Source organism: Halichoerus grypus, chromosome 1 (assembly GCF_964656455.1).
Source record: "Halichoerus grypus chromosome 1, mHalGry1.hap1.1, whole genome shotgun sequence".
NCBI classification, from domain to species: domain Eukaryota; kingdom Metazoa; phylum Chordata; class Mammalia; order Carnivora; family Phocidae; genus Halichoerus; species Halichoerus grypus.
The window spans coordinates 1,152,893-1,180,092 of NC_135712.1; the positions used below are offsets into that span (position 1 = coordinate 1,152,893).

A 27,200-nucleotide genomic window follows, 5' to 3' on the forward strand; every position below is an offset into this window, starting at 1 on the left:
AGAAAGCATTCTCTCCTGTCCACCCATCTGAGGGGGGCCTGGAGAGGGGCCTGTCCGGGTGCGCTCTGGGCTGCAGTGGGCTCCTGTTCCTCTCCAAAGGCTCTCGTCCTCCTCGGACCGGTGGCCACCATGCCACCTTCTCAGAGCTGGAGGCGATGGGCCTCCATGGGGTGTGAGTGCGGGGAGTGGGGCGGGGCACTGGCTGTCACTGCCCCACATCGGACACCTGCTGTTCCCTTCCCGGGAGTGCATCCCACGGGGCGGCTGCCAGGGCCCTGGGCATGACTCCTGCTCTATCCAGGCAGACCTCCTGGTCATTCCTTTGTCTTTGCGTCCCCCTAGATGGATGAGGCCTAGGTCCTGCCCTTGGGCATTGGGCTTTTGCCGCCCCATCCCCCACCCCAGGGGCCCTCTCTGGGGGGGACGGTGGGCAGCCAGTCTCCCCATCCTCCCCTCCCCCATGAAAGTTAAAGGTAAACCTCAGCCAAGCGGAGTCTGGAGGCTGGGAAGGCCCTGCCACTCAACCCCAATCACAGGAAGAATCACAGACCCCACAGAAGAACGCTCCGCAGGAGAGAATCACCCGCAACAGGCCCCAACAGCAGAAGTTCACGGAATCCCCTACAAGAAATCAGCCACCCCTGAAACTCGGCCATCGGGAAACCGAGAAACCGAGAAACCGTCATCACCCTGAACTCTTGCTTTTCGCCAGTGGACTTCCGTTCAAAACAACCCCTCCCAACTTCCTCCTTCTTCCCCATAAAATATGTCCCTCTTCTTTGTTGGACTTGCCAGAGCTTGTATGTCCCAAACGGCAATTCGCTGCCATTCCTACATCAACTCATTTGTGCTGATAAAATAACTGGCTGTTTTATTTTTAAGGTTAACACCTCCTTCTGCATGCTTCCGGTGGGCTGTGGGAACTGCAACTTCTCCCCCCTGCGATTTCCTTCCTGGGAGCCTGGGCTGGGTAGAGGAAGGTGGGAGCCAGGGGGCCAGACCTGACCTCCCCTCCCTGGGGCTTCCGGGGTTCCTGGCTTCCCCTCCACCCCCAACCACAGCCTGGCTGGTTCTTTGTCAGTCTTGAGAGCTGACTGGGGGACCCAGGGAAGTGCCCACTGGGACTCAGGCACTAGGTGCATTTGGGTAGGGGGCTTGCTGTGACCCCAAGAGCAGGTGTCTGGCCTTGTTGGCGTGGTAGGCAGCCACCAGACCCAATGTGGGTCGGGGTGAATCCTACAGGTTGGCGCTGCGTGGGGGGAGGGGAAGTTCATCAAAACCCCAACAGTTCTGTCCTGCCTGGCACAGTGACCAATGTCCCTGGCTTAAGCTTGCGGGTTAGCCAGAAAAGGAACGTTTAAAATGAGCCAAAAAGAAAAATCACATGAACTTCTAGCCTGGGAGGGCAGGCGGGATAAGCCCCAGCAGGGGTCAGCGGCCGGCACTCCTCCAAGGGGCGGTCACAGCTGGTGAGGGGGCAGGAGTGCCTCCCTCCAGGACTTCTGCGAGCTGCTGCCTGGGCCAGTAGGTGTGGGTAGGTTCCAGTGGGCTCTGGAAGGGGCCTCCCAGGGGGGCTGCATGAGGGGGTGGTCCAATTGGGGTTCTGGGAGGAGTGGTTCAGTGGCGGCTTCAGGGGAGCGTGGGAGGGGACAGGGGAACAGAGCAGAGGGCTGCATGGGGAGGCGGGGGCAGGGGGAGGTGCGGTCTGGTGGGGGCTGCAGGGGGGGCAATCCAGTAGAAGCTCCGGGTGAGGTGGGGGGTCAGAGGGACGGCCCAGAAGGGGCTGCTGCGAGGGAGGGATGGTCCAGTGGGGGTGCATGGGGACGGAGCGTGGGGAGGACAGTCCAGCGGAGGCTGCGGGCGGAGGGGCAAGGGGCTCGGAACGGGGGGGGCGGGGGGACGGTCCAGTGGGGGCTGCATGGGGGCGGGGAGGGGAGCGAGGGACAGTCTAGTGGTAGCTGGGGGCCGAGTGGTGCGGCAGATGGACGACCCAGCGGGGGACTGGGGCGTGGCGGGGGTGGGGAGACAGTCGAGAGGTGGCTGCATCGGGGGCGGTATCGGGAGGGGCCGTCCAGTGGGGGCTGAGGCCGGACGGGCAGACGCTCCGGGGGTGCGCCAGGGCCCTCAGCGCGGCGCCCCCGCCCCCGCCACGAGGCGGCCGCGTGACCTGGGGGCGGCGACGGGGCGGACCGGCGCGGGGCGAGCGCGGGCCGTGTAGCCAGTGCTCGGGCGGGGGCGTGGTCGGGGGCGGGACTGGGGGCGGGGCTCCGCCGCCTTTCCCGGCAGCGCCCGCGGCCACGGGTCACTGTGTGCCCGGACGGCGCGTGCGCCCGGTCCTGGTGGGTCCCCGGCCCCCGCTACCCACGCGCCCCGAGGAGCGGCCGCCGGCCGCCCAGGTACTCCGCGAGGCGCGCGCTGGGGGCAGCGGGGTGAGTGCGAGGTCACGGGCCGGGGGCTGGGGGTGAATGCACAGGGCGTGGGCACTGTCCGCGCGTGCAGGGCGCGCCCAGGGCGCACGGTGAGCCGTTCCTGCCAGAGGTGGCCGTGGATCCCGCGTGCAGCGCGGCCCCCTCGCCTCCGCCCGTGTAGGAGGGACTCGGGCTTCGGTCGCCAGCAGCCTGCTGCTCCCCCGCCGCATTTCTCCCCGGTGCTCGCGGTGCGCGCACGCTCAGCACGCCGGGCTCGGCGGACTCGCCTCCTGTCACTTCCGCACGGTCCGGCTAGTTGGGGTCTGAGCGCCGCCCCGACCCTCCCCCGTCACCCGCGGACTCCGGGTCCCTTCCGCGGGATGGACAGGACCGCGTGCACTCGGTGCTGGCGTCAGGGCACCGTGGCCCGGCAGAACCACCCTGGCGCACGTGTTCCTCCGGCGGGAAGGCGGGGCGGCGGGGGATTCCCCAGCCACCCACCCACCCGACCGCGTGGACCTTTGACGCGACTCCCAGTCCCCTGCCAGGCCCTTCGTTCGTCTCCCAACCCAGAGCTCTGTAGGTGTAGATTGACTGCATTTTTTGGAGGAGCGGTTGGAGCAGAGAGTGCTGGAGTGCGCCTGGGAACCCGGGCACTGTGCTTGCAGTCCTTTCCTGAGTGGACCCAACACGTCTGCAGGAGGAAACTGTCCCCAGAGATCCTGCGTGCTTTCCCCGGCCGAAACGCTTGTCCTGGAGAGTCCGGGGTTGTGGCGCAGGCACGCTCGGTGTGTTCCTGGGGTTCTTTACTATCTCGGGGTGCCCAGCCCCAGCTGGCCTGGTCTCAGAGTACAAGTTAGAATCCGAGCCAGCTCAGAAATCCAGAATGCATCTAGAAAAAGCTGTTTTCCATTCTGCTTAAAGTGCAGGAGGGATTTTGGAGCTGCCACCCGGTTCCCTGCAAAGTGACAGGTGTTTGCTCTCTGCAAGGGAGCCTGGAGGGCCCAACTGCAGCCCAGATGGAATCGGCAGAGCCAGGACTTTCTGGCCTCAGGGAGCTGCCTCCCTCTGCAGGTCTGGGAGCCCAGAGCCCATGCCTGAGGGTTCCCGGATGGTGTCTCCCCCTGCTGCCTCTGGCTAGACTGCATTGCTCATTGTTTGCACTCCCCTGACTTGGTGCTCCTAATTTCTTTCTTTTTGAGGGGGCTTTGGTGGATGTTAATAACTCCAGATATTACAGTTATTGGTGCTGGGCAAAGGTCATCAACACCTCCTGGGTGTTTTAAACTTGTGGGTTGAGTGTCTACAGCAGTGATCGCCAGGGGGCTTAATTTTACTCTTTGGAACAGGGAACTGTGTGTCAAGTGATTTGGGGGGAGGGTGCAAGGGTTTTTCATTTTTACTAAGAATGTAATGAACCTCCCTTGTTAACCTGGGAGAGTAGTAGCTGGTTTAAAACACAAAACAAGACAGGTGGTGTTGGGTTTTGGTTTGGTTTTGGGTCTCCAGGCTAACTAGGTCCTGGAGGGACAGAGCCCGGAGTAGCTGCTGGTGCTGCACCCCCCCCCCCCAGGACAGGTGCTGGAGGGTTGCGAGGAGGGGTCCCTGTGGGAACTGTTAGAACCTTCTCTGGGAGGCACGTGGTGGGGTCCTCGGTTCTCTCCCTTGACTCTCCTGGTCGGTCGGTATTTCCTTCGCTTGCCCTGAAGGGGCCTGAGGTTGCATGGTGTTGGGTGGGGTCAGCACACTGCAGTCCGGGCCGGTCCTCCTGCCAGCCAGCTGCCCTGAGCTTGGGCACCTCATTTGCCTTCTGGGCTGTTTCTGCACCTGTGAGTGTGTGATGGGGTCTCCCCACCTTCCCTTCCTGGAGGGTGAGCCTGGGAAGGGCTCTGTGTTTAGAAGAGCAGTCTGTGTTTTCGAGAGAGGACTTTGAGTCACAGCCTCCTGTCAGGGTTGGCGATTACACCCAGCGCAGGTGAGCTGAATAAAGGACCCGAGGCAGACGAAGTCCACTCCGAATGCAGGCAGGGCCCCAGCCTCGCTGGCTGAGACGGCTGGCTTCGGGGTCCGTCGGCCCTTTTCCTTGAACCTGGGTCCCTGCCACGGGTGGCCTCTCCTGGGGAAGCTGAGTAACGGCCGAGGCTGCCTGCCGTGCCCCGGGCTCGCAAACACACTGGGGCCGGGGTGCTCCACATTTTTTCCATAGCAGCCGCTGTTAAAAATGGATTTCCAATCAGACTCTGGAGTTTTGGCCCCTGTTTCTGTGGCAGCCAGTGCTCCAGGGATGGGGCCAAGCTCCTCCCCATGACCCTGTCCTGCCTGGCTCAACTCGGAGCGACCTGTTGTCCAGCCTGTTTCAGAAGTCTTTGAAAGTGCGCGTGCGACGGTGTTGACAGAAGTGTGGAAGATGCGCCTCAAAGATGCACATTCCAGAGTGGACACAGCCCTCGTGTCCCCAGGTGTCTCCTCGTTCAGATAAACTTTATCACTAACCACCTCACGTGGGCTCTTGCTGTAGCCTGCAGGGCTAGCAGCCCCTCGGGGCCGGCCCGTCCTTTCTTCTGGGAGACCATTGGGGGCGCTTGAGCTGGGAGGGGTGACCAGAGGTCCACTTTGCCACATGGGCCGTGCCGTGGGACCTCTCATCTCGGGAGTCTGGGAGCTGCCCACGAATGGGAGGTCCAGGACTGTGACACCCCCCCCCCCCCGAGTTGGAGGAGGGGCAGATTTTCTAAGCAACACTCAGGAAAAATGTCTGAAGCAGAAATGCAGGTGCCCAATTTTGAAGGATCTGGTACCTTTTGTGCTTCTCGGCGTTTTTCTCTGCCATTTTTGGCATGGGGCAGGGTGAGGCTCGGCCAGCCATGGGGCAGTAAACGTGCTGTTTGTCCAGGGTGAGCATCTCCGTTCATGATTTTGGAGAGCAGGTCCTGGGCGCCTGGGCTGAGGAGAGCTTGAGTTCCCCTTTCTGGTGCCCGTGCAGCGGGCAGGAGGGCTGCTCTTCCGAGGAGACTCCTGCTGGGAACTGGAGACCTCAGGTGCACTGGCCCTGTGGGGGAGCCCCACGCCTGCGAATGGGCTACAAGTGTAGAGCGAACCCAGTGTGGTCCCCAGAGGCGAGACGTGTGTGTGGGACACTGAGCCCAGGGCTCAGTGAGCTGTGGGACACAGGGGCCCTTAGCATCATGTGCTCAAAGAACAGGTGGCCCCAGAGGCTTGGGCTTCTCCCCAGCAGCTGGGGGAGGCCTCTCCTTCACTCCCACCATTATGAAATGTGGGGGGGGGCTGGAGGACTGGGGGGCTGGGGGATTAGCTTGTCCAGCTTGCGCCCTGCACTGGGCAGTGTTCCCAGGTTGCAGGGATGGAGCTGGGGGGTGGGCTGGGAGGGAAGGGGCTCCCTGAGACACTGTCTCTGCAGACACTCCCCCTACCCTGTGAGCTCTCTGGCCAGCACCTGGGGCGGCTCCCTGCATGCCTGTCCTTCTGGGGTTTGAGGCTGGGCTACCTCTGTTGTGACCCTGGAGGACTCCTGGGGGCCCTTCTGAGCAGTGGTTGGGGGCGGGCATGCCATGGTCCCTGGGAGCACTGGATGTGGAGCTCTGCGTGTCCGGCCAGGAACCCCGAGGCAGTGTCTCCTGGGGGTGCCGTGCTCTTTCACCTGCTCAGACATGCCTGTGGGACGTGTTAAGGTGCAGAGTCCCGGGCCGTGACCCAGACCTTCAGATAGCTGCACAGGGCAGAGCCCAGAGCTGGAGTTCCTGACAGTTCTCAGCGTAGTGTAAGAAGCACTTCTCCTCGGTTTCGGGAGCTATAGGAGTCCAGGATACAGAACGGAAAGCGTTAGTGTGTCTGGTGCTGGTGTTTGAAGCTTCCGCCATTGCCCCAGGATTCAGGGTACACCAGGTAAGGGAAGTTCCCATTGCTTCTGGAGATGACACCTTTTGAACAGGAGGGCCAAGTCCTCGGCTCCTGAGGATGGAGCTGGGGGGTGGGGTGGGGTGGGGACCCCGGGCTTCGGTGGGTTCTTGGCTGTTCACCCCGTGCTGGAGAGCTTAGCTGGGTGGGTGTGGGGTCGCCCTGGCGTCCAGGGAGTGTACCTGGGAGTGGGAGGGTGAGCTTGAGGGGAGTCTTCGGGCTGGGGGTGCACCCTGAGGTGTGAGTGGTTCTGCCTGTGCCAGGCCCTGGGGCCCTCCCTTCCGTTTGTGCAAGCTCCCAGTGGGTTTGCAAAAGTGAGTACCGGTCTGTCCTCGGGAGCCCTTGGCATGCGTCCCTGATATGACAGTTTCCTGCAGGGGCCCCAGAAGGCGGGAACGGTCCTGCTCTTTGGGCCACAGTTCACTTTGCTGAGGCCCCAGGCCTGGTGTGAGGACTCCGTCTGCCATCCATGGTCCTGGGTGGGGAGGGGGTCCTCTGCAGTCCCCTGGCTTTTCTGGGCCTCATCCTGGGAGGAGTGTGGGAGCACTTCCTGCTGGGACGGTCTCTGAGCTGCATGTGCTGGGAATCTGGTGGCTTTTCCTAGGGGTCCCTGGACCCGCCAAGCCCTGCAAAGCGGGCCCCACATCTTGGGAACTTCTTGTGCCCACTGCTGGGAATTGGAGGGTTTCTCCACAGGTCCTCTGGGCATGGGCTTCACCTGACACAATTCGTGGCTGCTTGCTTTTGACGTACTCATTTATAAAGGAACTTTATGTTAATGCCATAAACGCAAAACCAGTATCGCTTGACATACAGAAACAGTAACAGAGATAAACAGTGGAAACGTGCAGGTAGATCTGACCCCTGGTCCCCTCTGTTAGAATAGGTTTAGTGGGTTTTGGAAGGGTGCTGTTCACACCTGGGTCAAAGGGAGCCTTCTGGACGGAGAGTGCTCCCCATGTGACCTACCGGTCTAGCTAACGCTGCTTCTGGCTCTACCCAAAGTGCCCCTGGGTAAGGCTGCCCTTGGGGGACACGGGGCTGGACAGGGCCACCTGGCAGCCCACGCCTCTAGCTGCTTCTCTTTAGGGGAGCCTCAGGGGCTGCCAGGGTCATGAGCCTTAAGGTCTGGGCCTCTGTCCCATGTGGTCCCTTCTGTCACCTTGTCACCCCCGCCCCTGCCCCCGGAGGCTCCTGCCCTCCTCACCCACAGTCAGCTTTACCTGCAAACCCCATCTGCCACATCCCCAGTCTTGTGCATGGGGTCCCCCCCAGAGATTGCTGGGACGGCACTCCCAGGTTGCAGTTGGGGCCACCAGCCACCCTCGCTGTGGCCAGCTGTGGCCAGCTGTGGCCTGGCGTCCCAGCAGGCCTCTCCCAGCCCATACGCTCTGAGCCATCTCGGGGCCAGGTGACACTCCAGTCGCCTTAGCTGGGTGCGTGACACCAGCTGCGCCCCTGGGACCTTTCCTGGGGAGGGATTCGTGCCCAGCCCATAGCCACAGCCACCCCACTGGGAGCCCTAGAGATGAGTGTGCCTGAAAGACTGGACTTTGTGTTTGGTGTGAGTTGATTGATATTTAAGGAGCTCCCGTGGGTGGTGGGGTATGGGGTGCAGCAACCTGCTGGCTCCTGGAGGTGGTGACAGGCTAGGCCGCGTGGGCCCCCTCCCCGTGCGGGTGTGGCCATTGAATCCTGACCACGTGAGAGAGCACTGGAGTTTCTGGGGAGGAGGGGGGCAGTCCGAGGGCTGTTGGGTGGGCTGCCCTGACCCTGGGCTCATCTTCCAGGAACGTCATCGTCTTGTCCGGGGTTGCCGGGGGCCTGGGCAGCATGGTGCCCTCCAGCCAGGCGGCGGAGAAGCAGATGCCCGCGGAGCCGGGGCCGGACCCTGAGCTCAAGTCCTGGAGGTGCCTGGTGCTCTATCTGTGTTTCTACGGCTTCATGGCGCAGTTGCGGCCCGGGGAGAGCTTCATCACACCCTACCTCTTGGGCCCCGATAAGAACTTCACACGGGAACAGGTGTGTGGGCACGGCCTGCGGGGGGGGGGGGGGCGTGGGCACGGGTCTGCGGGGGGGGGGGGTCTTGGGCACGGCCTGCGGGGGGGCGGGTGTGGGCAGGGGCGCTCCCCGGCCTGAGAGCAGCTGAGCCTGCCAGGTTCGGTGGCTGTGTGGTGTGAGGGGTCCTGCCCCCTACCCCTCAAGGGGCACCTTCACATGGAGGGCCAGACTCTGACTTCCTAACCAGGCCAAAGAGTGAGGGCAGCCGCTGAGGGTCTAAGGGAAGAGTGCGGGGAACCGCAAGGGCTCGCGGGGGGGGGGGGGGGGGGGGCAGGCTTGCTTCCAGCGGAGACCTAACAGCCATTTGCCTGAAGAGAGGACCAAGGAATTTACTGGCGGGAAGGACAAAGATCTCCTGGTTGAAACTTGACTAATAACTTCTACCCTGGGGCCGTAGAGGAGTGAAAGCAGCAATGGGTTTTATCCCTAGTGCTTTCCTTATCTGAAGAACAAAAAGAGCCGAAGGGCTGTTGGTAGATAAAATGCACCAGCTGGCCTTCTGTCGGGGCTTCTGTGGGAGCTCAGGTCCCCACCCCACTGCTGCCCCGGAGCCTGGCCCCAGGCTGGCTCTACCTGTGCTCCCTGGTCCAGCTCAGCCCCCGCCCTCAGCCTCCGTCCCCTCCAGCGTGTCCCTGGGTCCCACTGAGCTGCTGGATTTTTCTGGGAGGCCCTGCCTTTCTCCGAGAGCCTGACCCCTCCCCCTTGCAGACCTTGGAATTCTTAAGGCCTCTGGCGTTGCTGTGCAAATGAGGCCTGACCCTCAGGGGCCCTACGGGGTGGGGGGGGCAGCTGGCTTCTGTCTGACACGTGCAGGCGAGTGGGGTCAGGACGGCCTCTGCGGCATCTCCCCACCGCGCTGCCCGGGGACACTTGTCCACACCCGGTCCGGCTGCTCTGACCTCGGCACACTCTAGGGGCTGAACCGCAGGTTCCCCTGGTGCTGAGGCGGCGGCCTGTTTGTCGCCCCCGAGGGAAATGCTGCTTCAGGTGTCCAGGGCACAGCCCTGTGCGGGTCGGTGTGCGGTCGGTGTGCGGGTCCGGTGCGCGGGTCCGGTGCGCGGGCTCGGACTCCCGGTCCTGCTGCGTGTGTGGCTGGCTGCGTGCTTCCCTCGCCAGCCGCGGGTTGGCGCCGCCGAGTCTCTGCCCATCTGATAGCCGTGGGGAGCCGGCTTGCTGTCGGCGTGTATTCCTTTGGTGTGCGTGGCCGGGCCTGGCTGTCACCTGGCCGTCACCGTGCTTGCTGGGCCAGCCTCCACATCGTCCTGCGGGCTGTCTGCCTCGGGCTTGCCCTGGGGATCCGACTGTCTCTATGTCACCTGTTTCTCCCGGTCTGGGCTGGTCCCCTCACTTTGCTCATGGTGTCCTGTTACGGGGGGTTTTAAGTGTTGGTCCTGCCAGACTGTCCTTCATGCTTCTTTGCTGTGGGACGCCTGTCCTCCCTGCCTTAGCAGGTGCCTTGGGGAGGGGTCGGCTTGCTCTGTACCTTCAGGCAATGATTCCCTTACATCAAGCTGCCTGGGCTGAGTCCTGTGGTGCGGCGCCCAGGGGGAGCCCCCATCCGGGAGTGCTCACAGCACTCCTCACAGGGCTGGCCCCACCTGTCGCCCGTCAGCCCTGTCAGCCCTGGGATCGTCAGGTGCCCTCCTTAGGGAAGGCCCCTGCCCTGCCCCTGCCCGGCCCCTGCCCTGCCCTCGGGCGGGACTCAGAGCCCATCCAGGTGCTGCCAGGGATCGGGCTCTCGCGCTTCCTCCTGGATTTTGGGTCCCCTCGTCCCGCTCCTGAGAACCCACTGTTCTGCATCCTTCCTGCCCTTCCCATGGCTCTGGCCCCCACCCCAGTTGTCCTGGCTGCTCTGGGGCCCAGCCGAGCCTGCCCATTCAGAGAAGCAGCTGCCCTGAAGCCACCTGGATCCAGATCCGGGCACGGTTCCTGTGTTTCGCCTGTCAGCCTGGACCTGGCCTGTCCATACACTAGGCTGTTGGGAAGGCATCCAGGCAACACTAGGCTCAGGCCAGTAGGAGGCTGTCCTTGTGCCAGTGCTGGGCCACTTGACAAATGCCACCTGCCCCGGGGACTTTGTGGGTCCCCACTCCCTAGTACCTTCCAAGTGTGACATGGTTCAGCCCTTTGCCTGCCAAGCCCATTGAGGATGCGGTGGGGAGGAGGAGGGGAGTAGGAGGAGGAAGCAGGGGAGTGGGGGGAGGAGGAGGCAGGGGAGTGGGGGGAGGAGGAAGCAGGGGAGTGGGGAGGAGGAGGCAGGGGAGTGGGGGGAGGAGGAAGCAGGGGAGTGGGGAGGAGGAGGCAGGGGAGTGGGGGGAGGAGGCAGGGGAGTGGGGGGAGGAGGCAGGGGAGTGGGGGGAGGAGGAAGCAGGGGAGTGGGGAGGAGGAGGCAGGGGAGTGGGGGGAGGAGGAGGCAGGGGAGTGGGGGGAGGAGGAGGCAGGGGAGTGGGGAGGAGGAGGCAGGGGAGTGGGGGGAGGAGGCAGGGGAGTGGGGGGAGGAGGCACGGAGTGGGGAGGAGGAGGCAGGGGAGTGGGGGGAGGAGGAGGGGGCCCGTGGGTCCTCCTGCCTCTCTGGCCCCTTGGGCTCTGGCCGTTAGCCATTTGTGCAGAGATGTCGCAACTGAGGGGCTGTTTGATGCTCCTGGACACCACGCCCACTGTCTGGACCTCTGGGCTCAACCCTGGAAGCGCTGTTCGCGCTTGTCCGGGACCACCCGGGGCACCCCTGGGCGGGCAGGGCTGCGCACACCCGTGGGTGAAGGCTGAGGTGCCGGGGTCCACCCAGTCGCCCAGAGGCCGGTGGGTGGTGGGCGCAGCACGGCCCCGCTGCCGACCCGAGGCTGCACTGCGGGCCTCGGTTTCCTGACGTGGGGCCGTGGAGCCCGCTAGCTCTTGGGGCTGAGGACCGCCCGGGCTGGCTCGGGTGGTTCCGTGGCCCGAGTCACGGTTAGTGCCCTGAGTCAGTGGGTCCCCAGAGGGGCCGCGACCTCGGAGGGCCCAGCTGTGCCCACCCCGGGGGAGCCGAGCCATGGCCAGAGCCCCTTGGGGTCCGGTGGGGTTGGGTACAGGGCTTCCCTCGCGGCGTCCCTGCGGCCTGGGACCGCGTGAGGCTGGCGGCGGGCGGCCTCACTCCGCACACAGGCGTGGCCCTCCTGTGGCCTCTCCGCTCCTGTCCCCTTTCCCCCGTGGCGTCTGCTCTGTGAAGCCTGTTGCCGGAGGCCTTCGCCCCCGGGGCAGCCGTGGCTGGGTTGGCGCGAGCGTAAATCGGTCACGCTGTCAGCGCCAGGAGGAAGCACACCACGTTTCGTCTCGTGAAAGCACACAGACCCGATCGGCACACGTCGCCGTGCCTTTCGGGACCGTTAGCGAGGTGGCCCCGGCGTCGCGTGGGCCGCGTCCTCACCGCGGGGGCCCGCACGGTCCCGAGGGCGCTGAGCCTGGAGGGCCTGGCAGCGCGGGAGGACGCGGCCACCCTGGCGCCGGTGCCGGTGTCACCGGCCTGCTGTCCCACAGGTCACCAACGAGATCACGCCGGTGCTGTCCTACTCCTACCTGGCGGTGCTGGTGCCCGTGTTCCTGCTGACCGACTACCTGCGCTACAAGCCGGTGCTGGTGCTGCAGGGCCTGAGCTACGTGGCCGTGTGGCTCTTGCTGTGCCTGGGCCGCTCCGTGCTGCACATGCAGCTCATGGAGCTCTTCTACAGCGTCACCATGGCCGCCCGCATCGCCTACTCCTCCTACATCTTCTCGCTCGTGCGCCCCGCCCGCTACCAGCGCATGGCCGGCTACTCGCGCGCGGCCACGCTGCTCGGTGTCTTCACCAGCTCCGTGCTGGGCCAGCTGCTCGTCAGCGTGGGCGGGGTGTCCTTCTCCACGCTCAACTACATCTCGCTCGGCCTCCTCGCCTTCAGCCTGCTCCTCGCCCTCTTCCTGAAGCGCCCCAGACGCAGCCTCTTCTTCAACCGCGACGCCCCTGTGTGCCGCGGGGCCGCGCCCTCCGAGCTGGACCGCATGAACCCGGACGCCAAGCCGGGCCGGGCGCTGCTGGGGGCCTGGCGGGACTGGACGCTGGTGCGCATGCTCCGGGAGCTGGGGGACAACCTGCGGTCGCCACAGCTCCGCCTCTGGTCCCTCTGGTGGGTCTTCAACTCGGCCGCCTACTACCTGATCGTCTACTACGTGCACATCCTGTGGAACGTGGTCCACCCCACCACGGACTCCACCTCGGTCTACAACGGGGGGGCGGACGCCGCGTCCACCCTGCTCGGTAGGCCCACGGCTCCACCGACCACACCCGCCCTGCCCGCCCCCCCAGGACGGCGGTGACGTGTCCTGTCTCCCCAGGTGCCATCACCTCGTTCTCTGCGGGCTTCGTGAAGATCCACTGGGCGCTGTGGGCGAAGCTGGTCATCGCGGGCGTGACGGCGGCGCAGGCCATGCTGGTCTTCCTCATGTACAGCACCAACAACATCTGGCTGTGCTACGTGGCTTTTGTGCTCTTCCGTGGTGCCTACCAGTTCCTGGTGCCCATTGCCACGTGAGTTGACCTGAGTGGGTGGCTGTGGGAGGCCACGGTCTGGGAGGCCACTGAAGTGCCAGAGCCCAGAGCCGGGCAGTGGCGGGCAGCTGGAGGGCACACACCTTCCTCTTGCCGGTTGGGGATGGGCAGACCGTCCGCACATGTACAGAGCCCTCCCTTCCAGAATGTTCTGTGGGGGGCAGAAGGGGTGTGACGCAGTGCTGAGCTCGTTCGGTGGTGTGCGCTCGCTCGTGTCGGGGGGAGCGGTGAACCCAGGGTGCTCTCGTTTGGGCCCAGGTTTCCCGTTGTCCACAGCACAGCCTGTCCTGGCTTCCGTGACCCTGAGCTTGGTGCAGAGCCCGGTCCACGTGCTGTCCCCTCTGCTCCCATGGAGGCTGCTTGGTGTCCGCAGCCTCCAGCCCTTGTGGAGTCCTCCCAGCTCCCTCCTGTTTTCCAGGCCCCAAGCACTGCTGCGGGCCCGTCTGGGTGCACGAGGCCTTTCTTGTCCCCTCCCATCGCAGGGCAGTGACGCACGCACGGCCGTGACGCGTGCACGGCCAGGGAGTGACCAGGTGGCCCAGCTCGCCGGCCGCCCGGGGCTGTCCTGGTGCCCTCGCATTCCTCACGCCTCTGGGGACTCCCCTCTCTCTGCCCAAGGATGTCCCCAGAGCTGTCCTCCGGCCCACTTGTGCCTTCCAGAACCTTCTCCAGCCCACGTCCTGCTTGCTGCTAAGATCCTCTGTGTGCTCCTTCGAACTGACCCTTCCACGAAGCTGATGCGACACGTGCTCATACCACACACGCTCACGTCACACGTGTCCACGTTACATGCACGTAGGGGCCTCCCTCCCCGTGCCTCCCGCACCCAGCAGGTGGGCCTGCTCTGTCACCCTCCGGGGAGGGTGGGGGGCCCTCCTGGTCACCCCGAGTCAGACGTCTGTCCCCACTGCTTCCTGAGCTCAGGCGGCATCCCCAGGCCTGACTCTCCGCTCCCCGTGGCTTCCCTGCTTCCCGCCACACCACACCCTCTCTCAGCTGGCAGACGTCCCAGGAGCATTTTCTTGGCACGCGCCCCCTGTCCCGTCACCAGGACGTAGGCAGGTGTAGAGGAGAGAACAGGTGCCTCCTCCCACCCGAGGCCTCGCTGCTGGCATTCGGGTGTCTGGCCTGACGTGACTCGGAGCTCGTCCCTCTGCCTCCTGCCCTGTCCACTTCGCTGTGGGGCTCACGTCACGACGTGGGCGTAACCGGGCTCTTGCTGATGCCGTGCAGCTGGGCCCCAGCTGAGGGGGGTGGTGCGTGTGGTGTTTTCCTACGACAGCCCTGAGATCAACATCCTCTTGCCGACGTTTCTTTCTCCGAATCGGGATGATGGCCTCAAGTGGCTCCCAGAAGGGGCCTGGCCAGGCAGGGCGTGTGCTCTGGAAACGGGGTGTCAGTAGATGGCGGGAAGTGCGTGGTGGCCCTGCAGGCCCACGGGCCTTTCCATACGGACAGTGGGGCTGGCTCCTCCCTGGTGTGAGTGGCCTGTTTGTTCTGCGGGTTCTCTACTGCGTCAGCCGAATGCGGTCGGAGCCTTGTGCCGTGTGCACTGGCACGGCTCGGTTTGCTCCCGCTCAGGGTTGTGGAGACCATGGGGGACACGAGGAGGGGTGGCGTGGCGTTCTGCCATGCTGGGGACGTGGCCCGGTACGGGTTTCCCTCGGACCTCTGCCTGACGTGCTCTCTCTCGCTCCGCGTGCTCTCCGGCGGGGGTCACAGAAGCCCGGCGGGTCGGTCTTGCTCCCACCCCAGACCCCAGCACAGCGGAGCCCCTCGGCCTCTGTCATCCTCTTGGAAGGCTTCTTGGGTATGTTTGCTCCTTCACTTTTCAGAGCTCTAGAGTATTTCCTGTTCAGTTACTCATTTTCAGAGGCGCTTTGGGGATTTTAATGGGAATACATTCACGTGTCCGTTTCTCTGCAGAGGACCGGGAGCTGAGTGCACGGTCACTCCTCGTTTGTCTCACTGTCCCGTTCCTAATTTATGAAGTCTTCAACAAAGAACGACTGTGCTTCTAGAACCCTTCTCACGATGCTCTGCCCTCTCATGAGGATGACCATCTCTGCCCCAGAATTACCAGGAGACGTTTTGAACATCCTCCTGGGGGAGCATCTTGTCCTTAGTCTCGGATTCGCAGAGCCTGGGGCGTGTGCCCAGGAGCGGCGGGTGGCCTGGATGCCGGGAGGGACTTGCCGAGTCCCCTTTGTACTGGGGTGCTTCTCGTTCCCCTGCTGAGTCTCACCTTGGCCGCTTTCCCGTTCAGTTTTCAGATCGCGTCTTCTCTCTCTAAAGAGCTTTGTGCCCTGGTCTTCGGAGTCAACACATTCCTTGCCACCGTCCTCAAGACCATCATCACTCTCATTGTTTCTGACAAGCGGGGTCTAGGCCTCCCAGTCCACTCACAGGTGAGCCCATTTCAGCCTTGCTGCCTGGGGGACGGGAGCGTCTGGCCACCGGCATCTCCCACTCCGTGGGTCTGGGACCACAGGTCCGCACTGGGGGGTGGGGAGTTGTGCGCAGGGTGGGCTGGGCACTTCTGGCCAGACACACAGACTGGAGCGGAGCAGGGAGGGAAGGGGCAGCCGGATGCCCTGTGACCTCTGAGGCCGGCCCCGTGCAGTCCCCTCTGGAGGAGCTCTGACCGGCCCCCGTGCTCCCCACGCTGGCTGATGTCCCAGGAAGCACGGAGGCATGGCTGCGAGCCCTTTCCTTGTGTGGTCGCAGCTCAGTGCCCTCATGTTAGATCTCTGCCCTTCTGTCAACGCCTGTCACACCCAGGCCCCGGCTCACGCGCCAGCTGTCTGCTGCATGCAGGACAGGAAAGTCGAGCCGGTGGGGTGCCTGCTGGCTCCTCTCCGGTCCCTCCCCTCGTCCGACCCTGAGGGGGTTCTTGGTGCTTCTGAGCAAAGCTTGAAAGTTCCTGTTGCCTGTGAGGTTGGGGGACATTCACACATGTGACTCTGGGTGGTCTCAGCCACGGCAGGACCTGTCTGGGCCAGCTGGAGTTAGCCAGAGGTCGGGCATGCAGGAGGGACAGTAACCGGGCCCCTGGATCCGTGCCCTCAGCCTGGGGGCTTGCGGCCTCCATCTGCCTGGAGCCCGGACCTCCCTGGGCTTGGTGGGCTCCACAGAGAAGTCCTGACCTCCGTCTGAGGGACCTGAGTTGGCCCTGCCTCGGTGACCACAGGAGGAGGCGCTGGGGAGGGCAGACCCTCTTGTTTAGAGACTGGCCTGTGGAGTTTGGAAGTGCCCTTGGGGAGAAGGAGGTCTGAACCACGTGCTCATGTCTGCAGGCTTCTGCAGGGCCCCCAGGCTGAGTCTGGGACTGTCCAGTGCGAGCAGGATTGGCAGAGCCCCCCATGTGGATGAGTGTGCACGGGGGGGGGGGGTCGGGAGGGGCTGGGGGTGCGGCTGGGCCCGGGGTGGGCAGCCTGGGAGTCCCCCCGGAAGCAGGTGGGTGGTTAGTTCGTGATTAGAAATGCTGATGGGATCCACAGGGAAAGTAGCCCCTGCTCATCTTGCTCACTTTCCCTGTTTACAGCCCATGTATCTCTTCATGTCATCCCGAGTGCTCTTGACCTTAAAATTAAAACAGCAAAAATGGGCATATTTGGGAATGACAAAGAATTGCAATTCAGGACAAGCAAAACCGTAGGCAAGTCTGACCCATAAAGGAGAGGAACGATATTTTATGGGGAAGGAGGAAGTTGGGAGGGGTTGTTTTAGACGGAAGTCCACTGGCGAAAAGCAAGAGTTCAGGGTGATGACGGTTTCTCGGTTTCCCGATGGCCGAGTTTCAGGGGTGGCTGATTTCTTGTAGGGGATTCCGTGAACTTCTGCTGTTGGGGCCTGTCGCGGGTGATTCTCTCCTGCGGAGCGTTCTTCTGTGGGGTCTGTGATTCTTCCTGTGATTGGGGTTGAGTGGCAGGGCCCTCCCAGTCTCCAGACTCCACTTGGCTGACGTTCACCTTCATTAATTCTCACCGTGTTGAGAGGGAGCGGCGGTCAGACTGGAGACTCGTGGGAACCAGGACACAGCAAGTGGGGAGCTGGCCTGGGTTTGCTTGTTTGTTTGTTTTTTTAAAGATTTTATTTATTTGAGAGAGAGACAGAGATAGCAAGGGACAGCATGAGGGGGGAGGAGAGGGAGAAGCAGGGAGCCCAATGCGGGGCTCGACCCCAGGACCCCGGGATCACGACCTGAGCCAAAGGCAGACGCTTAACGACTGAGCCACCCAGGCGCCCTGGGTTTGCTTGTTTTTTAAGTTACGCTATTTTTGAGTAACCATACATTCGTATGCAGTGTTAGAGGTAACCCAGACCCACGCCTCTTCCCACTTTCCCTGCTGGACACGCCCTGCGGGGCAGCGTCCCTCTGGGGGCTGACTTTACACAGGCAAGAGCGAGAAGGCTCCGCCCTCAGGGCCCTGTCCCCGTTGTTCCCGGCCACACCCCTGACCCCAACCCTACAGTCCCTCCACCATTTTTGTGTCTTCTCCTTTCAACAGTGTCACTTAAGTGGAATCGTGGTCTGTCACCTGTGGGGTGGGCTTTCTCACTCAGCCCGCCCCCCTTGAGATCCACGTGGGTCACCGTGCTCACGCGCCCATGTGTGTGTGTGTCTGTCCCTCCCACCGCTCGTCACCGTGTCCGTTGGGTGGTGGACACGGCTGGTGTACCTGCTCCCCGTGAAGGACTCGGGGTTGTTCCCAGTTTTTGGCTGTTGTGAATACACGTGCTTTGAATATTGAACGTAGGTCTTCATTTGTCTGGGACGAGTGCCCAGAGGAGCCGATCCTGACCCCCGTGGTGGTTGCGTGGTTTTTAAGGAGCCGCCAAGCTGTTTCCCCGGTGGCTGCCCTGTTTGGCATTTCTGCCGCCAGGTACGAGAAAGCCAGTTGCGCAGATGCTCAGTTTTGGTGTCGTCCCTGTTTTTCACTGAGCGTCTGCCCGGCGTGGGGTGGTGCTTGTTTGTGGTCCCGTTCGCGTCTCCCTGCAGGTGCCAGCGGTGCTCTGCCCTCGTGTGCCGGCTGCACGTGTCCTGGAGAGACGGTCCCTCGCTCTGCTCCGGTTCCTAATTGCATGGCTTGTTTCCTCACTCTTGAGTTTTGAGCATCGTTTGTATGTTGTAGGTCCCAGGTGTTTGTTGGATTTATACTGGACCCTTGAACGACACGGGTCCACGTATACATGGACTTTTTCCAACAGATAGAGCGCTATAGATGTGTTTTCTTTATGATTTTCTTAGTATTTTCTGTAGCTTACTGTATTGTAAGAATACGGTATGTAATGTATATATACAGTGTGTTAATGGTGTTACTAGTAGAGCTTCCCGTCAACGGTAAGTTACCAGTAGTTAAGTTTTGCAGGAGTCAGAAGTCACGTGGCACCCCAACCCCTGCATTTTTCAAGGGTCACCTGTATGTGGTTCATACGCATTCTCTGTAATTGTAGCTTGTTCTTCTATCCAGATGGTTTCTGCAGAGCAAAACGTTTTAATTTTGGTGAGGTCTGATTCCTCTGTTTCTCCCTTTATGGGTCTGGGTTTTGGTGCCAAGCGTAAGAACTTTTTGTATAACCCAGGCTCTTGAAGATTTCCCCAGTATCTTTTTTAAAGTTTTATAGTTTGGGGGTGCCTGGCTGGCTCAGTTGGAAGAGCATGCGACCCCTTGATCTGGGGGTTGTGAGTTCGAGCCCCACATTGGGTATAGAGACTACTAAAATAAATAAACTTAAAAAACCAAAAAACGTAAATGGGGCACCTGGGTGGCTCAGTCGGTTAAGCCTCCAACTCTTGATTTCAGCTCAGGTCATGATCTCAGGGTCGTGAGATTGAGCCCCACGTTGGGCTCTGTGCTGGGTGTGGGACCTGCTTAAGATTCTCTCTCCCTCTGCTCCTTCTCCCCTCTAAATCTAAATCAAAATATGAAAAACAAAAGAAACATGAAGTTTTGCAGTTTTACAGTAAAGTCTGTGATCCATTCTGAGTTGATTTTTTTGTGAGGTGTGAGGTTCCCATCAGGGCTGCTTCTGTCTGTGGACATCCGGTCATTCCCGTGCTCTTGCTGAAGAGCGCCTTCTCTCTGTTGAATTCCTGCTGTGCTTGGGCCAGAATCGAGTGTGCATGTCTGCGTGAGTCTGTTTCTGGCCCCCTGCCCTTCTGCCGTCGCTGCAGCGTCCTGCTTTCCAGCCACGTGGGAAGTTCTGAAACTGGGCAGACCGATTCCTTCAGCTTTGAAATGTTTTTTCAGAATTGTTTCAGCTATTTCTTTGCCTTTCCGTGTAAATTTTAGAGTAATTTTGTCTACCTACAAAATTCCTGCTGGGATTTTGCTAGGAGTTGCGGTAAGCCCGTGTCATTTCTGGGAGAATGGACATCTTTACTCTGTCGAGTCTTCTAGGCTGTGAACATGGTGCATCTCTCCACTTATTTAGAACTTTCTTGATTTCTTTCAGCATTTTGTGGTTCTCATCGTACAAGTGTTGTACCTGCTGTGTTAGATTTACACCTGAGTATTTCCTTGTTTTTTCAGCAATTGTGAATGATACTGTATTTTTAATTTTAGTGTCTACATTTGCCCGCTAGGGCCGCCATATCAGAATACCAGAGACCCAGTGGCTTAAGTAGAATTTATTTTTCACAGTCCTGGAAGCTAGAAGTCTGAGATCAAGGTGTGAGCAGGGCTGGTTCCTCCTGAGGAACTCGTGGGTGTGTAGACATCATCTTCTGTGTCCTCACGTGGCCTTTTCTGTGTGTGTGCCATGTCTGGTGCCTCGCTCTCCTTCTAAGGGTACCAGTCCTGTTGGGATAGGGCCCACTGTTAGTACCCCTTTTGACCTTAATCATCTCCTTGAAGGCCTTATCTCCCAATACAGTCACACTGGGGGTGGGGCTTTCACAAGTGAATTTTGGGAGGGACACAATTCACTTCATAGCAGTATCTGTGTGTCTGTCGTGAATATATAGAAATACAGTTGACACTTGAGTGTTAGTCTTTTACAGTCTTGCTGAGGCCATTTATTAGTTCTAGGAGGTTTTGGTTTTTGTATGTTTTATATTTCCTGGTCTTGCCTTCCTGCGGCTGACTCGAACTTTCTCTTTATTAATTTCCTTCTACTTGCTTTACATTTATATTGTTCGTCTTTTTCTAGGTTCTTGAGATGGGAGCTTAGATTAATGACGAGACTTCTTTTCTGACATTTGCATTTAGTGCTATGCATTTCCGTCCCAGTACTGCTTTCGCCGCATCCCACAGATTGGTGTGTTGCATTTTCATTTTTGTTCATTCCAGTGTATTTTCTGATCTCTTGAGACTTTCTCTTTGACCTATAATTATTTCAAAGGCTTTTGTTTAGTTTCCAAGTGTTTTGAGATTTTCCTGCATTTTTTTGTTGCTGATTTCTATTTTCAGAGAATACAGTCTATCTGATTTCAGTCCTTTTAAATTGGTTGAGGTTTGTTTTATGGCCCAGGATGTGGTCTGTCTTGTTATATGTTACGTGGACCCTCGAAAGGGCTGTGAATTCTGCTGTTGTTGGGTAGAGTGTTTTATAAATTCCAGTTAGCTCCTGTTATTGATGGTGTTGTTGATTTGTTCTCTATCCTTGTGATTTTTGTCTCGTTCCATTGTCGAGAGAGGGGTGTTGGCATCTCCATCTTTAATTGTGATTTGGCTATTTCTCCTTTCAGTGCCATCATGTTTTTGCTTCACATTTGTAGCTCTTTTGTTTGTTGCATGTGCCTTGGGAATTGCTGTGTGTGTTTTGATGAATTGAGCTTTTGGTCATTATGGAATGGAATGTCTTTCTCTGCCTCTGGTCATTTTCTTTTCTCTGAAGTCTGCTTTACCTGATATCAACATAACCACTCCTGTTTTCCTTTAATTAATGTTTGTGTGATATATTCTCTTCTACCACTTGTTACCTGACTGTATTGTTATATTTGAATTGAGTTTCTTGTAGACCACATATGGTTGAGTCATGTTTTTTAATCTATTCTGCCAACATCTGTCTTAATAAGTGGTGAATTTAGACCATTTATAGTTAGTGTAACTATCGATGTGTTAGAATTTATGCTGCCATACCATTTTTGCTTTTCTTCTATTGTTTATACATTCTTTAGAATTTTATTCTGGTTTATTTGTTGTGTTTTTTGAGTATATCTCTTAGTGTAGCTTTTTTCATGGTGACTTTATGTGTTAAATGAAGTACGGAAATCTTATCTCCTACTATGTCATTCTACCTTCCACTGTTAGTAGTGCTGTTGTCTTAAGTATTTTCTTTATGTACCAGTACAGCTGCATGAGATAGGGTTCTGACTTTTGCTTTAACTATCAAACATTTAGAAAATTCTAGAGGAGAAGGGAAGTCTTCCATTTACCCATGATTTGGCTCACTGTGTTCTTTCTCTTTCCTATTGGTCCAGGGTTTCTTCTTTATGATTTCCTTTCTGTTTAGAGCATCTCCTTCAAGCCATTCTTTTAGGGTAGGTCTGCTGGTGACAAATTTTTCTCTTTTTCCTTCTTCTGAGAGTGTCTTGATTTCCTTTTCATTTCTAAAGATTCACTGGATATAGGTTTCTACGTTGATAGTTTTTTCTTTTAACTTTGAAAAATGTGTCCCTTCCTTGCGGTCTTCGTGGCTTCTGATGAAAAATCCAGTTTTTCCCTTAAGGTGCCACTTTTTTCTGGCTGCTTTCACGATTTTTTCCTTTTTCTTTGCCTTTTGCTTTCAGAAGTTTAAATACAGTGTGTTGGCCTAGTTTTCTTTGGTTTGTCCAGTTTGTGGTTCCCTCAGTGTCTCAAATCTGTAGGTTTATGTCTCTTACCAAATTTGGGGAGTTTTCGGCCACTATTTCCTGAAGTACTTTTCCAGCCCCAACCTCTTTCTTTTTGTGCGATTCACATGACACAGCGTCACATCTTCTGGGATAAAAGGGAATGAGGCTCTGCTTATGACTTTGTTCTCTGTTCAGACTTGGTGATTTCTGTTGTCCCAGCTTCCAGTTCATTGATTGTTTTCTCTGTCTCATCTGTTCTGCTGTTGAGGCCATTCATTGAGTTTTTAACTTGGTTATGGCATTTTCAGTTCTAACTGTTCTTTATCTTTTCTCCTTCTTTTCTTGGACGTTTTCATCTGTTCCTAGCGTGTTACTGCTTGTTGAAGCATTTTCATCTTGGTGGCTCTAAAGTCTTTCTCCGATAATGTTAACATCTGCGTGATGATTCCGTTAGAGATCATTGTGGTTCAAGGTATGCTGAGTGAGTGACTGAACCCTGGACATTTCAGATATTATGTTACGAGATCTGGATCTAACTGAAACCTTCCAGTGTAACTGGCTTCTCCTGACGCTGCTCTACAGAGGAAGTTGGGAACATGTACCTTGTTACAGCCAGGTAACAGGCTCCCCACTCAGCTCTCCTGACTGAAGGGTGGATTGGGGGGCCCCTCATTACTGCTGGGCGGGGACGGGAGTTCCAGCTCCCCACCTGGCCTCCAGCCTCCCGCAGTTAGGGGCAGGGGTGCTTTGTTATCGCCTCCCACAAGGCCTCCAGTGACACCACTGGGGATGGGGTGTTCTTGCTGCTGGGTGATGGTGAGAGTCCTCACTCTGCAGGCAGGGAGTTGGGGGTTATTATCACCTGGTGAGAGTGAAAGTCCAGGCTTTCTGTGTGGTCCCTACTGCTGTAAACTTTCCAGCTCCCCACTGTGCCTTCATCACCACCACCGGCAGGAGGCATGGCATCTGGCTAGAGTCTGGGGAGTGAGGGTGGGGTCTGGTTAGAGTCTGGAGAGTGAGGGTGGGGTCTGGTTAGAGTCCGGGGAGTGAGGGTGGGGTCTGGTTAGAGTCCGGGGAGTGAGGGTGGGGTCTGGTTAGAGTCTGGGGAGTGAGGGTGGGGTCTGGTTAGAGTCTGGAGAGTGAGGGTCGGGTCTGGTTAGAGTCCGGGGAGTGAGGGTGGGGTCTGGTTAGAGTCCGGGGAGTGAGGGTAGGGTCTGGTTAGAGTCTGGAGAGTGAGGGTCGGGTCTGGTTAGAGTCCGGGGAGTGAGGGTGGGGTCTGGCTAGAGTCTGGGGAGTGAGGGTGGGGTCTGGCTAGAGTCTGGGGAGTGAGGGTGGGGTCTGGCTAGAGTCTGGGGAGTGAGGGTGGGGTCTGGCTAGAGTCTGGGTAGTGAGGGTGGGGCCTGGTTAGAGTCCGGGGAGTGAGGGTGGGGTCTGGTTAGAGTCCAGGGAGTGAGGGTGGGGTCTGGTTAGAGTCCGGGGAGTGAGGGTGGGGTCTGGTTAGAGTCCGGGGAGTGAGGGTGGGGTCTGGCTAGAGTCTGGGGAGTGAGGATGGGGTCTGGCTAGAGTCTGGGGAGTGAGGGTGGGGTCTGGTTAGAGTCTGGGGAGTGAGGGTACGGTCTGGCTAGAGTCTGGGTAGTGAGGGTGGGGCCTGGTTAGAGTCTGGGGAGTGAGGGTGGGGCCTGGCTGGAGTCCAGTGGCTCCTCTCTGTCAGGTCCCTGTCCTGGGCTGTCCCTCTCCTCGTCCTTTGGCTAGAAAGAACAGCTTTTGTTGTTTTTTTTTCCTTCATCAGCTGGCTTTTCTGGATTGCTGGTTTCTTCAGATCTAAAAATAAACACAGGGCAAAGTTTAAAAAGCTCAGGGGACACATTGCTGTGTTCTCGGCCTGCAGCGTCCTGGCCGGTGTACCGCCCTCCACTTCTCTCAGTTACCTTCTTAATGTGAGTTCTGTGTGTAGCGTCCAGGGTTCTAGCCGTAGTTGGGGGAGGAACAGAGAAGACACTCAGCTCCATCCTCCTGGAGGCAGGGTCCTTGAGGGTTCAGTTCCCAGTGTTGCTTGTAAAGAGGGGCTTTGCTGGATGCAGCAGAGGGAGGCCTGCAGGGAGCAGAGCGCCGTGGTCTTGGGCAGGACTCACGCCTGGTCTGGCCCGCAGATGCGGGAGACCCCCCCAGCACCGCCCGCCCCGCGGTCGCGAGGATCAGGAGGGACGTATGCAGCTGCACCTGTCCCTGGGGCAGGAACCGGCGTGGTGCTCGGGGCTGTGCACACACAGATGTCCTCGAGCCCCCGGCAGCCGTGGGAACTTGACCCGCAAAGGGAAGCACATGTTTGTTGTAAAACAGAGTGAGCAGAGCCTCTTGGGGTGGGTCACAGAGGCCACACCGTACAGGAAACCTGCCAGGGTTCTGTGGGAAAGCGGCGGGAGCCCCCGAGGGCTGCGCCGGGTGTGGCCTGCAGGGGGACAGAGGGTGGTCTTGCCCCCTGTGGGAGCTGCTCCTGGGCTGCCCCCGACCCCTGAGCGCCCACCCCCACCCCTGCAGTGTTTCCGCGGCCTCCGCAGGAGGAGGGAGACCCAGGGAGGACTCCACAGTCCCCGCCCCGCTGCTCCCCTGCCCCTCCCCTGCCGGCCGGGCTCACCCCTCCCAACCCCGCCCCTGCCCCCTCTCTGTTGTAGTTTCTTGTCTACTTCGTGTACTTCCTGGTGCTGTTTGGTGTCTACCTCTTGGGGGCCGTGCTGGTGGCCCTGCAGCACTTCCAGGCCAGCCGCCGCGCGCCCCCACCCCCGGAGCTGAGGAGCCCTGCCGAGGAGAAGGCCATGCAGGTGCTGGGCGGACAGGACAGCGGCCTCAGCAGCCTGCAGCCCGAGGCCCTGCCACTGGCCTCCCAGGAGCAGAACCAGCAGCCCGAGGCCAAAGCCTGACCCTTTGACACCAGAGGCCGCCCGCCAGCATCCTCCATGTCCTGGGGCCCTGGCATCTCAGAACGGATGCCCCTCCACGCCCCCACAGGTGGCCCGCCCCTTGGTGTCCGCGATCCAGGTTTCCGGCCTCGTCCACGTTACAGGGTTCAGAGTGTGGAACCAGTGGGGACCAGTGGGGACCCTCCATGGTACCTCCCTGTGACCTGCACCTCGGGGGCAGCCTGCCTCAGGAGGGGCCTTGGCTTGTCCTGCGGTGGCCCGAGGACGGTGCCCCTCCGCCCTGCTTGGCGCTCTGGCCCTGTCCCCCGCCCACACGTGGTGGGCAGTGGGGATTCACATGCCCACCAGGCCTCCCCACCATCACCCCCCACCCTGGGAAACAGGCCCTGCTTGTCCCTGGGGACCAGTGACTGGGATAGGGACTCAGGCCCCCGCAGTGCGAGGCTGGGAGCCCTGATTTCTGCGGACTGTGGCTCAGTTGTCCAGGTACTTGCTTTAGACAATGCTCTTCGTTTTTTAAAAAAAATTGACCTACACGAGAAACCTTAATGGGCTCCTGTTTCTGTGGGAGAAGCTGGACACTGCCCAGTGGTGGGCCCTCTGTCAGGTGCACGCGGGGACGCTGGGGCCCCTGGAGCCCCACTTCTCCCCAGGCCCTGCACTGTCCTGCCTGTTCCCGAAGTGAGTTAACACTGACCTATCTCACCGGTGACTGTGGGCGGCCTGGGGCCACTCACGTGCCAGCCCAGACGGACCTGCCCGAGTGCACCTCCTCAGGGTCTGAGGGCCCGTTGTGTCCCTTCCGAGCTGCACCGTCTGCTCTCCCTGAAGGGGATTAACCCACAAGCCCCAAGCGTGGAGGGGCTTCTGATCCTGTACTAGCCTGGCCTGCGGGGTGGGGGTGGGAGGAGGACCCCTCCCTGCCCCAGCCCCTGACCCCGACAGGCAGGGACCCACTCCAGGCCCACAGGCCCTTGGGCTGAGCACAGCCCTTCCTACAACTCCTGGGGTCTGGAGCAGCGCCCGCGCTCCCTGGGACTGGAGGGAAGGGGGCTGCTTGGAGCCATCTTGGCAGGGAGCGGTCTGAAGGACACGCCGGGCTGGGGCCAGGCTGCTGGAGCCTGCGGGGGGAGCCCTGGAGGCCGCCCTGAGGATGGAGGAGGCCACTGTGGGGGGAGGCCGGGCATCCACACACACTCACCCCTGGCGCCCTGTGGACGCTGTGAGGAGGGGGCAGTGCTGTTCTCCGTCCGAGCTCAGAGATCTAGCAGGACTTGGTGGGTGGAGGGGGTGAGTGTCACCTCTGGTCCCTGAGCACATGATGCAGGGCCCTGCTGTGCGCCCCGGCCCTGGGACTCCCCGGCCCTGCCCTGCGAACCCTCCCGTTAGTGGCCGCCCAGCCGCCTGGCCTCAGCCGGTTCCACGCGCTGCGCAGCTGTGGGGAGAAGGCGGGTGCAGGGCGCAGACCTCCTGTGCGGCCTGGGAGCAAGAGCCTGTGGGCACTGCTGGCCACCCCAGGGAGACTCCAGAGAGGGGAACGGTCTGGGGCCGCGGCAGCGTCCATCTGCGCCCGCGCGCGGCCGCTCACGCCCACCTGTGCGTACACCTGTGCTCCCGCCGCACGAGCCCCCGGCCGGGATGCAGGCTCCCGGGCACCTGTCTCATGATCACGAAGGCTGCCTGCAAACCCAGTGTCCGTGTAAAGGGCCATTTTTATTTGGAGCCTGTTTGGAAACCACGTTACTCCTGCGGTTTCCACTGCTCAGGCCGCAGAGTTGCGGCGGCTGGGGGCTTGCCCATCACCCTTCCAGCATGGCCACCCGTGGAGGAGGGGCCTCTGCCGTCTCCCCCAGATGCTCGGGTGCACCTCAGAATGTCCCCTTCCGTGCGCCCTCCACGTCATGTGGCCGCCTCTTGGGCTCGGCAAGGCAGGCCCCGTGGGAGCGGAGTCCTGGCCGGGGCAGGTGTGGCCCACCCTATTTGCCTCTGGATTTTTTTTTTTTTTTAAGATTTTATTTATTTTACTAGAGAGCACGAGCGGGGTGGGGGCATGGGGGAGGGGCAGAGGGAGAAGCAGGCTCCCGCTGAGCAGGGAGCCCGACACGATGTGGGACTCGATCCCAGGACCCCGAGATCATGACCTGAGCCGAAGGCAGGGGCTTCACCGACGGAGCCCCCCAGGTGCCCCACCTCTGGATGTTTGTACTCCATGTCCTGCAAAGATGAACCAGGACCCTGGCCCTGGGCTCAGCAGGCGGGAGTTCTGGCCAGGGACCCGGGGATGGGGAGCAGCTATGAGCCCGGTTAGGAAAGGAGACTGGGCAGGGCCTGGGCCCCAGGACGGGATGCTGCTATCCCTGGGTTGTGGGCCCCTCAAAACTCCTAGCATAGGGGCGTCTGGCTGGCTCAGTTGTTAGAGCTCTTGATCTCAGGGTCATGAGTGTGAGCCCCACCTTGGGGGTAGAGATTACTTAAGAAAAACTCCCCGAAGGCCCCGGCTGGGCCGAGCTCCACGCTGGGTGTGAGCTCATGGGTCCCTTGGGAAGCCGGTGTGGGAC

General features: G+C 59.9%; 1 protein-coding gene across 11 annotated transcripts; it reads left to right on the forward strand.

Annotated features, from left to right (window-relative positions):
- Positions 1-1,374: 1,374 nt before the first annotated feature.
- SLC19A1 (solute carrier family 19 member 1) lies at positions 1,375-25,191 on the forward strand. Of its 11 annotated transcripts, XR_004909132.2 has the most exons (8): positions 2,288-2,396; positions 8,114-8,345; positions 11,898-12,651; positions 12,729-12,921; positions 14,665-14,752; positions 15,209-15,350; positions 22,234-22,340; positions 23,514-24,353. XR_004909132.2 is itself a non-coding variant. In XM_036066766.2 (6 exons), exons 2-6 carry the CDS (start codon positions 8,157-8,159, stop codon positions 24,640-24,642), a joined length of 1,524 nt encoding a protein of 507 aa, XP_035922659.2. In that variant the 5' UTR covers positions 1,375-1,534; positions 8,114-8,156; the 3' UTR covers positions 24,643-25,191. The 11 variants fall into 11 exon arrangements, 6 of the variants coding, with proteins under 6 accessions (XP_035922659.2, XP_035922658.2, XP_077921842.1 ...); XR_004909131.2 differs by lacking the exons at positions 22,234-22,340; positions 23,514-24,353 and adding an exon at positions 24,397-24,534; XR_004909127.2 differs by lacking the exons at positions 14,665-14,752; positions 23,514-24,353 and adding an exon at positions 24,397-24,522.
- The last annotated feature ends 2,009 nt before the right edge of the window (positions 25,192-27,200 follow it).